We start from the raw sequence: 13950 nt of genomic DNA, 5'->3' as shown, positions 1-13950 counted from the left end.
ATCAGTAAGAGACAGTCTTGATAAAAATCCTTCCCCCATCTTCTGCCTTCCAGATCATTTTCTAGGGTGGCTCTGGGTTTGGAGATAGGGTCCAGTGAATAAGAGCTCTACTTTTCATTTTCGGTGGAACTTTTACTGAGTCACACAGGATTAGCCAGGCATGAATGGATTGGGATTTGGATCACAGATATCAATCATTATCTTTTCCCCCCAAACCCATCCATCTTCCAGACACTTCTGTTGCTGTCAGTTCTTCTAGTCACTCAGACTCACAACCTCAGTGTGATACTTTCCTCCTACGTAGTCAACTGCCATACCTTTAATTTCTCCCTTCATGATATCTCTTGAATTCATCTGCTCTTCACATAGCAACCATCCTAGCTCAGGTTCTCGTTATCTTGCTTTGACTATTGTAATGACCTCCTAATTAATTGAGCTCCCTGCATCAAGTCTTTCCTTTCTCCCATTATTCTCCACACAGCTGCCAAATTGATTTCCTAAAGTGAAGATCTGACCATGACATCTTACTACTTTTTAAATTCCATTGGCTCTCTGTTGACTCTAGAATCAAGTATTTTATCTTTATTTTATCCTTAAAATTTTTTTTGCTTAAATTTTAGAATATACCTAATTACAAGTATAGCAGCACACAAACATAATACCTAAATAAATAAATGTACACAATGAGGGGTGTGTGCTCAAAATTTTTTACATTTGGGGTATATGATCAAAAATGGTAAAAGATGTAGTGTAGACTATTGTAAATGTCTTTTTACAAGTCTTCTTGCCCCTAGCCTCTCTCCTTGTCAATCCATTCTTCATATAACCATAGTAGTTTCTGTAATGTGGGGGCTTGACTGTTCTAATAAAAAATGTTTGGGTGTTTTGTTGTCTGTGGGATAAAATTTTCTTTAGCCCAGAATATACAATCCTTTATAATCTGACTCTAAAATGTTTTTCATCCGTCTTTCGCTATGTCGTTGTGTACTCTTGTTCTCCAGAACTGAACTTTTAATGGTTGTTTCATGTCCTGCCATTTGTTGCATCTCTGCATTGGTTCAGATGATCCCCTTGCTTCTAGTGGACTTTCACCATATTCCTGCCTGTGTTCCTTTTTCGGGCCCATCTCAGGTGCCAGTTCTTCCTGGTTTTCTCTAGCTAAACATGTTTCTTTGGTCTAAATATTTCTTAGACCCGTTTGGCTTGACTTCTCATTTGTCCTCATATCCTACCTTATATTATACTTGTGCATACATAACACCCCGTTATTAGATTATAAACTAGTCGAGAAGAGGAACTACTACTGTAGTAGTACTATACTACTGTTTTTCATCTTTCTGTCTTAGCACCTATGATGGTACATGTGGAATCTTGCACATAATTGGCATTTAAAAACTTTTTTAAATGGCATGCATTTGTTTTTGATATTCCAAAGCCCAGGAGAACCTAAAAGATACCTCTTTCACCTTCTTATCAGTATTAAGAGTTCAATTAAGATAAATCCTGTTCCTCAAGCTGGTGGGAATTATGAAAAGAGAAGCAGTGGAAATATAAGGAATAAAATAGAGCTCTTTTCAAGGCATCTTAATATTGTGCTTTAAGAGTTGGATAATTTGGACTATTTCATATCAATGTTTTTGGTGTCAGTTAATATAACTTAATGGAAGATGTCTGTTAACTGACTTTGTATTCAAGTTATGCCAGATGGACAGAAGATTTAGAAATTATAGTGGGTGGGAGTGTGGGCATATCTTGCTGTTTCTGTGTTAGAACAACTGCTTAGCATTGATACAAATTTAGTCTTGCATGAGGACTCTACCACTTTGTGTGTGTGTGTGTACACATACATGTATGTTTTTATATTAATATATATGTATATATATTCTCCTGGTTTTTTTTGGCATATTGTCTTGAATTATAAGAGTATATCTGGTTTATGTACTTAGTTTTCTTATACGTGATTATTTTGGGATATACCTATTTGGGATAAAGAATTTCTCTGTTAGAAATAATGCTTTATTTTCTTTTTAGGAGCAGGCAAAATGAAAGTGACCAAAGAAGGATTCTCTTGACTGTTTAAACTTGACTTTATTCATCTTCTGATATTCTAAATACCTATGTTCCAAGTATAACTGAATTTTATAACTGAAATATTCTAAGAGCTTGTGTAAATTTGATGTATTATATTATTCCTGTGTTGAATATTTGAATGGGCTGGATATTATACTGATTGCATTACCCATAAATTCTAGATTGGTGAGTTGTAGGATACAATACCAATAAATGTTAGGTCCAATCTTTATACCTATGTTCAAATGATAAATTACAGTTAAATAATTTGTAAAATTATCTTTCAATTAGCAGTCTTTGTGCCTACAATCTGTAATCATCTGCACATATATACATTTCCTGTGGATATTTGATAAGTATTTAAAGAATTTTTAGAATTTTACAGGAAATAAAAGAAGTATGGAAAGACTCAAAGGAAGTAAATCAAAGATGAGAAAGAAAAGTTACTTAATAGTAAGATCTACATTGGTAGAAGAAGGTCCTTACTAGGAGCTCCTTACACTAATGAAGTTATAGATCTGATTACACTACCCCTTCCTTTCTAAGCTTGTTGGGTAAAAAGAAAAGCTTCAATTTGGCAGGCTTTGTAAATAGTTTGAAGATATATAGTACCACTCCGAGGAATGTTCAGGACCTCTGCGCTGTCTTCTTTGGAGACATTTTGCACAATACAGCGAATGCAGATGAAACTTTATGGTCCTGAAATTTTAATATATAGAAATATTTACGTATACTAGAAGTGTATTTGCTTTTGTTCATTTTAATAGGAACTTTAGCAGTAATTTTTCATGTCAGTTGATTTTTTCCATGAATTATAAGTTAATTATTTCTTATTTTTCTCCTTTTCCTCTCTAGGTATGGCCTCACAAGTCTTGGTCTATCCACCATATGTTTATCAAACTCAGTCAAGTGCCTTTTGTAGTGTGAAAAAACTCAAAGTAGAGCCAAGCAGTTGTGTATACCACGAGAAAACCTATCCCCAGACCTATGTGAATGGTAGAAACTTTGGAATTTCTCATCCTATTAAGGAGAGTACTTTTCATACAAAGATACCATTGAACAGATCACGAGGACATAACTTTTTGTTGCAGACAAATACTGCTGCTTTTAAGAACACTGCAGGTGCTACCAAGGTCCTAGCTGTGCGGGCACAGCCCTCTCATGTGGAGGCACCTCCATCTGGGACCCGGGAAAGTACCCAGCGATGGGGATTGAAGCGTAAGAGTAAAGAGCTGGAGAATCAAAGCAGCGCAATGCAGATTGTTGATGAACTGTCTATACTGCCTGCAATGTTGCAAACCAACATGGGAAATCCAGTGACGGTTGTTACAACTACAGCAGCATCGAAGCAGAATTGTACCAGTGGAGAAGGAGATTATCAGTTAGTGCAGCATGAAGTTTTGTGTTCATTGAAAAATACATATGAAGTCCTAGATTTTCTTGGGAGAGGGACTTTTGGCCAGGTAGTCAAATGCTGGAAAAGAGGGACAAATGAGATTGTGGCAATCAAAATTCTGAAGAATCACCCTTCTTATGCACGCCAAGGACAGATAGAAGTGAGCATATTATCAAGACTCAGTACTGAAAATGCTGATGAATTTAACTTTGTACGAGCTTATGAATGCTTTCAACACCGTAACCATACTTGCTTGGTCTTTGAGATGTTGGAACAGAACTTATATGATTTTCTGAAGCAAAATAAATTCAGTCCTCTGCCACTTAAAGTAATACGACCTATTCTTCAACAAGTAGCCACTGCACTGAAAAAACTGAAAAGTCTTGGTTTAATTCATGCTGACCTCAAACCAGAGAATATTATGTTGGTAGATCCTGTCCGACAGCCATACAGGGTTAAAGTAATAGACTTTGGATCTGCTAGCCATGTATCAAAGACTGTTTGTTCTACATATTTACAGTCTCGGTACTACAGGTAGGTGGGAACTATTTTTGGTTACCAAAGGAGTGCTCAGTTTGTGTTTTAAGAAGTGGTCATGTTTCCAGGATTGGAAAAGCATTTCTAAGACATGTATAGAAATCAAGATACACACACACACACACACACACACACACACACACACACACACAGAAAAGTCTGATGATTTTTTAATAACACACACCTTTTACCCTCCAGGGTTCTCCTTGCACAAAGTTTGCTTTTAAAAACTGGATAGTTGGGATTTAAACTTCTGGTTAATGGTGTCAAAGCTTATAATAATATTAGCTCACATTAGACAATAGTGCTTTAGTAGGAACATACTACTATTTCTTCTCAACATCTGTGAAATATGCAGGGCAAGGATGCCTGCTGTTATTTCAGAGCTGAGGGGCAGGCAGGTTAATTGCTTTGTTTGGGCTAGAAAACTGCTGGACTCTGTAGTGAGAGGGCTCTGGCATTCTACTTCCCTTCATCTCCAGAATTCTCACTTGAGGGATCACTTGCTTTGAGGAACCTTTCCTGATCTCTCAGCATTCACCTACCACTTCTTTTTGTAGGAATATGTAGGGCCTGTTTTCATGTTCATCTTTTTTTATTCCTCAGCACCTTGGATGCTTCTTAATAAATACTTGTTGACTGGCTACTGTCTGACAATAAATGGTTATTTGCCATTTTTCTGAAGAGTTAATAATAAATCACCAAAAAACTATTTAATATATGAACAGACATGTTCTTTCCTTAATGAGTTCTCAATTTAAGCTCAATTTAAACCTTTAACATGGATATTTTTATCTTGTCATTTATAGAGCATCCATCCTCATGATAGACAGTTTATGATTAACATTAAATATGATTTTTTCATTTGTATAGAAATATATATATTATTTTTGCTAGTGACTAGAATGTCAGGTTGAAGTTCTTGGTTTTGATCCCCACAAGAACAAGTCAGCAATCTTGTGCAGATGGTGTCCTGATGGATTAGAAAGGACCAAGCCTGGGGACAGTTTAGCAGAAGTTAATAAATATTACTAAAAAATAAACTCATAATATGTGCTTTTATATATACATATGTATATGTAAGATCATCTTTCTAAAGGAGAATACATTTTGTTTTGCTTAAGAGTAGTGATCCTCAAGTTAATTAAATTAAGCTAAATATTCTAAATATTTATTCTCTCTTTCAATTTAATCAGTATTAACCATGAAACTCAAACTTTGAAAATTTTTTGGGGTGGGGGCATGATGTAGATAAATATATCTACCATATCTCAACGTAAGTTAGAATAATATTTTTTTTCTGCATAGTTTCTACTTTAAAATTTTACCAGATTCTCCTAACTTCTTTTAATTCAGTTTCCAGTTGCCTTGCCCGTATATTTAGTTCACCTGCTATTTACATGACAGTATTATATTTGAGTCTTGAATTCTTCAGTAGTTCAGATTTAAGGACCTTTTAGTATCTGGAATTTTTTTTCTAAACTTGGAAATGTATTCTTTAAGAAGAAATGGGATCTAGTAAGTTTTTCCATCTAATATTTATTGAGTGGACAAAATGTGAAATATTTAAAAGAAGTGTAAATTGAAATATTTTTCCATTGTATACTATTAGCATAGCACTGGCAGTCTTTATCCTTAGTAAACTAGTAAAGTTGATTAAGGTAGTCTTACTTAGAATTTACATTTTATCCATGGAGTAATTGTTGAACTGTTAAAAAAAATTAAGACATCAATATTAATGTAAAATTATGTGTTTATGTATATACAGGGAATTAATCATAATTTTCTTGATCTTTAGGATCTTGATAATTGTATGATCTTTTTAAAGAACAAAATCTTTTCTGAGTAAAAAGGTGTAATTGTCATATAGTCAAGGAAAAAGATAGGAAATTTATCTTTATCCCAGTACAATTAGATCTAAACTTTCAAGGCATCATATGCAGTTGTTAAATAGAATTATAAGGAGAAAATAGGTTATATTTTATATTCTGAACTTGTGATTATATGTTATATGAAAAATATCATCTGGCCAGGAGTATATTTTACTAGTAGTTTACAAAAATGTAATGATGATGTTTAGAATTTGAACACCAGGAGTTAGCTGCTGCTAACACAGGCAGAAGCCTATGTGTTATATTAGTTCACATGGGGCCTAAATGGAAATTTTACCCCCTTGTTGTATGTTAACACCTTGATCTTTAAAAAATAGTGTAAACAGGAAATGGCAGTTGAGCTTCAGAGACTAACCTTAACAAGGAAACCTTGAGGGAAGGGAAGCAGTGTGAGCACAAGTGCTCACAATTCCCCTGTAAACAACCTGCACTTAGGAATAGCCACAGATGTTATTCTATCACTTTGAACTGTGCATCACAGAAATGTAGTGGGGGAATATCTTAAAATAGGCAAGGGGTGGTGGCCAGAGACTGTTTGACTACTATAGATGGCGAGGCTGTCTCACTGTTACAGTGAAAGAAGCCAGAAGTGCATGCTGCTAAGGGCGTTGATTGCTCAAGGTCAGCATGTTCTAAAGTCAGCTGCTATACTTATGAATGTGGCTGCTGTCAGGAGCATGTAGGGCTTTTGCATACATAAAAAGGCGTAGCAAGGAGGTGCCATGTTTGTGAAGTGGAGTGGCTGGATTCAGATCATGAATTTCTTTTTTAAAATAGTAAACTTTGGCAGTAATGTTCTGGGTCATTTCAAGACCTAATTCCCATTTACCCCTTTTCATTTGAAAGTGGAGACATGGAGAAATAACAAAACACAATACCACTTTTTGATTTGTTTTTTACTTTCCTGATTTTCACTAAGAACTTTTGTGTTTTCTTGATGCAACCTTTGAGTTGCCTTTACTTTTAACTTCAGTTTAATAATTCACGAATTTATCTTATCTGCTGCACCACAAATAGTTTAATTTATATTCTCTACAGTTTTTCTCATGCTATTTTTAATTCTTCTTTGAGACTGCTAGGTAGTGCAGGGAGGTGAACCCTTAGTCAGGAGGACCCCAGTTCGGATCCTGCCTCAGATACTTCTGTCAGCCTCAGTTTCCTCATCTGTAAAATGGGGATAAATAATATCTATCTCCCAGAGTGGTTATGAAAGTAAAATGAGATAACATTTGTAAAGCATTTTTCAAATCTTAAAACATTGTATAAATGCTAGCTATTTACGTGTAAATTTTCCAGGAAAAGGAAGATTATTGTGTTGGACAGCCTAGTAGAGGGTCCTGCTAGTTTAGCAGGCCATATTAAATGCTAAATTGGCAGTTACAACCTCAAAAAGCTAATTAAAATACATATGAAACATAGTTACAGAATCACTTATTTATAAACTGTAGTTGATTAACATTTTGTAATGCTTTACATGTTCAGTTTTATATTTTTCATAGCATCTTCACTTAAATTATCTTTTTTCTTTTTATTTTTTTTTTACTTAATTTGTTTTTAATTTTCAACACTCAGTTCATAAGATTTTGAGTTCTAATTTTCTCCTCTTTCCTACTCTCCCCTTTCCCCAAGATGGCATGCAATCTTATATATATACACATATACACACACACACACACACATTCATTTTAAACATATTTTCACATCAGTCATGTTGTAAAGAAAAATTAGAACCAGTGGGAGGAACCACAAGAAAGAAAAAACAAGGAAAAAAGAAAAAAGAGAGCAAATAGTATATCTCAATCTGCATTCAGACTCCCTAGTTCTTTTTCTGGATGTAGATAGCATTTTCCATCATGAATCTTTTGGAGCTGTTTTATATCCTTGCATTGCTGAGAATAGCTAAGTCTATCAAAGTTAGTTATGGCATAGTGTGACTGAGTAATTACTGAGTACAGTGTTCTCCTTGTTCTGCGTACTTCACTAAGCATCAGTTCATGTCAGTCTCCAGGTTTTTCTGAAATCCACTTGCTTATCAGTTCTTATAGCACAATAGTATTCCGTTACATTCATATACCACAACTTGTTCAGCCATTCCCCAATTGATGGCTATCCCTTCAATTTCCAGTTCTTGGCCACCACTAAAAGAGCTGCTATAAATAATTTTGTATATGTGGATCCTTTTCCCATTTTTGTGATCTCTTTGGGATACATACCTACAAGTAGTATACATTTTCTCTTCTGACAGATGCAGCCTGACATGCTGATAGAATGGTAGGGTTAGAATTAGGATAACTAGACTTCAAATCCTAACTCTGAAATTAGGAACTGTTTCCCTGTATTGTTTCACATAACCCAAGCATTTCTTGTTAAGCCATGCACAGGTTGTCTCTTGGTGAAGTGAGCTGCCATGCTAAGTCTTGCACATACTGAGGAAATCCCAGAACTGTGCAGTATTGGGGTTTTCTTATTTGATCCTCACATTGTTCTTTGTGGGAAAGGCAGGATAGATTCTAACACTTGAGAATCCTGAGCATCAACTATTTAAATGACTCTTCCAGTCATCTGGAGGCCACACCCAGGTCTCAGATCCCTTATTCCTAAGTTTGGAGCCTTCTTCACCTCTTTTCCCTCCCTTTTTACTAGTTGGAAATGAGCCTTGTTTTGTGACTACAGACTCAGAGAACTGCTGATACTATAACCTTGCAAATAAAAATTTATTCATGGCTTTTCAAGTAAACTTTTATCTGATCAAGTTAATCTTTTTCTCTGTAGTATAGACAAGTGGGGAGCAATTTTGCTGATTTTTCTCAGAAAACTTTTCCTGTTTATGATGACATTCACCCACTTACATTCATTTTCATTCATTCAGCATAAAATTTTTGTATATTTGTAAGGTATATTTGTGTGTGTATGTGTATATAAATATGTACGTATATACACACATATGCACACACACGTATATATAAACAATGATCTTTGTTAGGTAGAAGGGAAAAAAGTTTGAAAAAGAAGAAAAACTGAATTTGGCACATAATTACATGGATGAGAAGGAAGGAAAAACTTTTAAAATTTCAAATGAAATAATGTTTCATGCGGAAAATATTATTTCAGAAGTATTTATCAAAACACTACTTTTAATGTTAAGTATCTGAAATGTTGACTCAACCTTTCAAAAGAAAATAATATAGTGAAAAAAATTAAACCTCTGTTTTAGAATGCTTTTTTACATATATGTTTCATTCACATTATAGAAAGTTTAAAACAATACTAAATATAAGGTTTTTTTTTTGTTAATTATGCAGTTGCCTTATTTTGGCATTCTCCTAAATCCAGTTCTCTTCTTTCCCAGTTAATTATTTTAGTTATCTAAATATAATTTAGATTGATCATTGACCATCTCTAAAAATTGTTATTGGCTTTGTACCTTTAAATTAGAAGCAAAGCAGATTATAAATGAATGGGGAGGGAGGAATATTATCCTAACTGCATGCCAGAATTCTAGTCATGATCCTTGTTTTCCCCTCAAGTTTAAAAAAGGTATATGTATAATTTTAAAAATCAAAATATATAATTTACATTGTATCAAAGAGTATTTATTTTGAAACAAAATTATTAAAGAATATTAGTGAAAAGTCCAAATTTCCTGAATCCTTGTATCCTTGTATCTTGTAGATGTTCCTTATTCAGTAGGTTTTATTTAATGGTGGAGGGTTGGGGACTTAATCATCATTTGATCTTCTGGGTCTCTTAAGCTTTCATGATCCCTTTTGATATTTTTCAATTTTTTTATTAGCTGCCATGACCAATTTCCTGGGTTTGTTGGGTTTGTTTGCTTTAGACATCTTTCAAACATTTTAATATACAGCAACCCTTATATTGGACACCGGAAGCATATTAACAGTAGCTTTTGGGGAAAAGCTTTCCAACTTCTGTAACTAATTTTAGATCACCTTGAAATATGTTTTTGTTTGTCTTTAGCACAATATAAAATCTTTAAGTTAGATGCAGTGGTAGAAGATTATTTTTCCTATTCAGTCATATTTTAAAAAATTGATTTAAAAATTGTTTTCATTTCTAGATGTATTGATATGGAGAAACCATTAGGTAATAAAAGCACTATATATCATTAGAAAAATAGTCATATTATAATAGCAAAGGTATTTTCTAAACTTGTTTCCTTTTCATATTACTTCTTTGTATATCCTACTCCATGAACATTTCTCTTGATTGTATATTGTCTATCAGAAAGAAATTGAAGGGTTTTGTAGACTGAAATCTCACATTGACCTAATAATTTGAGGGTTGTTAAATCATGTTTGAGGGAAATAGGAATCATTTACCTTTTAAAATTGGACCAATATGTAAGTGATAGACAAATAAATCACCTAGCTGTAAATTAGTATGTCTTGCTTATGTTGATACTATGGTTCTTAACATGCAGGTTCTCCTATTTATATAACTGTTGTGTTTATGCAGGGCAGCTAGGATATTAAAATAGTATTTATTAAGTCCAGCAAAATATTAAGCTGTGCTTATAATCATCCTCTTTATTACCAAGACTAATTGTTGGCTTTTAAGAAGTTTTTTTTCCAATATGTTGAGAGCTCTTAGGGAAAATCATTAACTTGAGAACTAAATATTGTGTAAATCACTTGTCTAACATCACAGAATTAGTAAATGCACATATAGCAATGCATAGTTCAGGTTTTCTAATAGAAGTTTCAACTTGTTGATCAAGGATGGCTGTTCATTTAGTTAATTAGGATAGGGCAGGCACATTATCAAATGCTAAAGTCATGCCATTTAACCACATTGCCTTGTGGATTCATGCTGTGGGCCTTTATAATATAGGTATGGCATAGGAATGGGATTCTTTTACTACTTCAGCGATTAAATCCACTTTGGTGGAATACAAAGAATAATTTGCCATATTTTAAGTTCTCTTCTACTGGGAGTAATATTAGAGCGGGAATAGATTAAATAAACCTTAAAGCCCTTTTCAGCTTAAAATTTTAAGATTCAATAGACTTAGTGACTTTTTTATAATTTTGAATAAACAAAACTAAAGTGTTGTGGTATTCATAATATCAGAAGTCTGTATTCTGTTCACAGTATAGCTGTTCTTTTCAGTTCAAACAGTTCATACTTTTTTTCTTCTTACTGTTTAATATCCACTGCTGTGACTCTTCTTTTGCCTCCTCAGAACCGTCTTCCACTCCCAATTTTATATAATGATAAAGCAATGTAGTTGATTTAAAGAGCATTTAAAAATATTTCATAGGTAACTTTTGTCTTTACTGTGTAGTCATTTAAAAAAAAAAAGTCAGAGAGCCTTCTTAGTAACATTATAGAAAAGTTAATATGACTTAATTGAATTTGAATAGTACTAGAAATAAGGAACCTTAAATTCAAATCAAATTCTGCCACTGACTCATTGTATATAACTTTGAACAGGTTGCTTAACTTCCACATTACTAAGTTTACTCATTGGTTAAAAACAGATAATAGTTCTCACTCATCTTCCTTGAATGAGTGATGTTAGGAGTATAAAGCCACATAATATCTAAATGCCAAATAATGATGGAGTGAAAAATATTTTTAAAGGCTTACTAGCATAGTGATATTGTTGTTAATTGTATAGTCTGTACCCATAAAATATGCTACAAATGCAAGCCTTTTTTTAATCAGTTTCAGACTATGATGCCTATTAAATATTCATTTGCAGACGGAGGAAACCTTAACATTTTTTCATTGATTTATTTTCATATAAATTCTTTTTGTGAATACTTAAAACCATGTTTAATTTTTTATCTTTATGTTTGCCCTTCCATAAAAGTGACATTTGCCCATGCTCAGGTATGAAATTTCAATATGATAGTAAAATTTCATGTTTATGCTAAGGAGGGAGTTCTAGCACTTATGTTCCTATATGTTTTTGACTCCTCAGCATTTTAATTGACAGTGGAATTCATTTCCCAGGATGCTGTTAGTTGGAGTAAGTCTTAGAATGGAATAGTGCCAGTTCAGTGGTCAGTAAATAATTTAGGTATCAGCTGGTATAACAAGATTGTATTACTTAAGACAGAGAATGTAATGTGTGCTCAACTTTAGTGATTAAAGAGAATGGAATATTAAGAATTAATAACCTGAAAGCAAAATTACAATTTTTTTTGACTATGGTAAGTGTACTGTATTTTACAAAATAATCACATGTTAGTATCCTCTATCTTATGTTATTTCAAAATCCTTTCACTTAGGTAGTAGAAAGGTCAAAATTCATTTTAGAAAGAGGATATAGACACAAAACATGTATTTTCCTCCATAGATTCTTCTCCTGAGATGTTTATTGTAGAAGAAAATCTTGAGTGACTGAAAAATTGGTACACATAATATATATCATATGGGGTGTGTGTGTGTGCGTGTGTGTGTGTACTTACACAGGTAGTGGTAGAACCAGATGACTTATCCGCACAGTTAATTATGAGAACCAGAACTTGGATCTTTCATAGAAAGATAAGTAGACACAGTTTATACATAGTGAAAAGGGTCATAGGTTGGTTAAAATTGCTTTGTTTATAGTTCACTTAGGATTACATAGACCAAGTCCACTTGGTATTTTTAAAGGTTATCTTTGATACATTTTGTTATAACACGCAAACAGATCTCTCACAAAACACATTCACCAAAAATAGTTAAGGAAAATCACCTAATATTGTGATTGTAATTGATGGCAGTTGTCATTTTTTACTTTGGAGTTTATTTTAGAACAGAATTGATGGCTGTGTCCTTTAATGTTTGGTATTTGATCTGGTGATGAATTCATTCTTTGTATTTGTATCCCTGTTGTGTTCATCCTTTGTTGCCAAAGAAGACCATGCCATCAGAGAAATGATGACTTGACTTGCACTTGCCTTTGTTTTGAGTGAGAGAGGGCTGTGCAGGTCACCAGCCTCACTTTTCCTCCAGAGCCATCTGAATCCAGTGACCAGATATTCATCAGGATGACTGGAGATGACCCAGGATGCCCTTGGGAGACCCTGGGCCCTTTAGGCCAAGATCTTTGCAGGTACTCGCTTAGGGTGAGGCAACGCCCATTCATTGAATAGGGCCTGGAAAGTAGTAATTGCTTAGTTGTCACTTAATAGTTTTATATTGATTATTTCAGAGTCTGAGCATGATAAAAATTTGTCAGGATTAAAAGTTGCTTTTCAAAAAGATCCCTGGCTTTTAAAGTAAGATTATGAGTTGAATTTCTTCTTTAAACTGCTTTTTAAAATATTACAATATAATACTGCTCAGGTTATTTGATGTTATAGTCCTCCCTGTTCCTGAGTACCTGCTCATTTTTGTGTGTGTTTTATTCAGTGTAAATCAGAGACCTAATGAAAGACTAGTAGTAATAGTTTGGGCATTACTTGTTATAGTTAGGCCTTTAGCCCTTGAATAGTGCTTTCTACCTAGAGAGATTGCAAAGATCAGTCAAAAGATTAGAATGCTACTTTGGAATAATCAGAATGTTGTTGTGTGCCTGTTATGTATTCAGAAACATTTATTTGTTTGTAACATGGTCCTGAAATAATATTAGCTCCAAATATTTTAATGAGGAGGAAGAAAATTCCTTCTCCTGTCTCCCCAGTCTCTAAACTAGTCCTGTAATAGGAAACTTTGTGATTGAAGCTTCAATTAAAAATTCTTTTGACTTTTCTCCAGATTGTTCTGAGTATTTTCTATTTCCAGTTCCCTTTTACTACCATTGCTGTACTTAAGGAAGGCTGAAATGTAAGTGCATGGACAGCTGGTCTAATATAGCTAAGTGCGGCTTTTGTTTTAAACAAGTTTTTGTACTTTCCCAGTAATATCTCTGTTGCTAGAGAGAGAGAACATTGTTAGCAAATGTTCTTGTGGTAAGTATATGCGTAAATTCCTCTGGCACCAGACTTCATTACATGGTGGCTAATTTTCTGGCCCTCCTGAAATTTTGTAGGACCGATTTCTAGACTTGTACTTGGATACAGCCTTTTCTAGGGTCTAGACAAAGCTTATGTGACTGCAGCT

At 33.9% G+C, this 13950-nt stretch overlaps 1 protein-coding gene across 14 annotated transcripts in view; it reads left to right on the top strand.

Annotated features, from left to right (window-relative positions):
- HIPK3 (homeodomain interacting protein kinase 3) overlaps positions 1–13950 on the top strand; it is a 98081-nt gene that overhangs the window by 34272 nt on the left and 49859 nt on the right. For all 14 annotated transcript variants that reach the window (XM_072619215.1, XM_072619209.1, XM_072619216.1 and 11 more), the window contains one exon: positions 2926–4000. In XM_072619215.1, the coding sequence (XP_072475316.1) occupies positions 2928–4000 (1073 nt within the window). In that variant the 5' untranslated portion in view covers positions 2926–2927. The remainder of the gene's footprint in view (positions 1–2925; positions 4001–13950) is intronic.

Source organism: Notamacropus eugenii, chromosome 6 (assembly GCF_028372415.1).
Source record: "Notamacropus eugenii isolate mMacEug1 chromosome 6, mMacEug1.pri_v2, whole genome shotgun sequence".
NCBI classification, from domain to species: Eukaryota; Metazoa; Chordata; class Mammalia; order Diprotodontia; family Macropodidae; genus Notamacropus; species Notamacropus eugenii.
The sequence above is the reverse complement of the archived record's forward strand: the minus strand, read 5'-3'. Positions and strand labels throughout refer to the sequence as shown.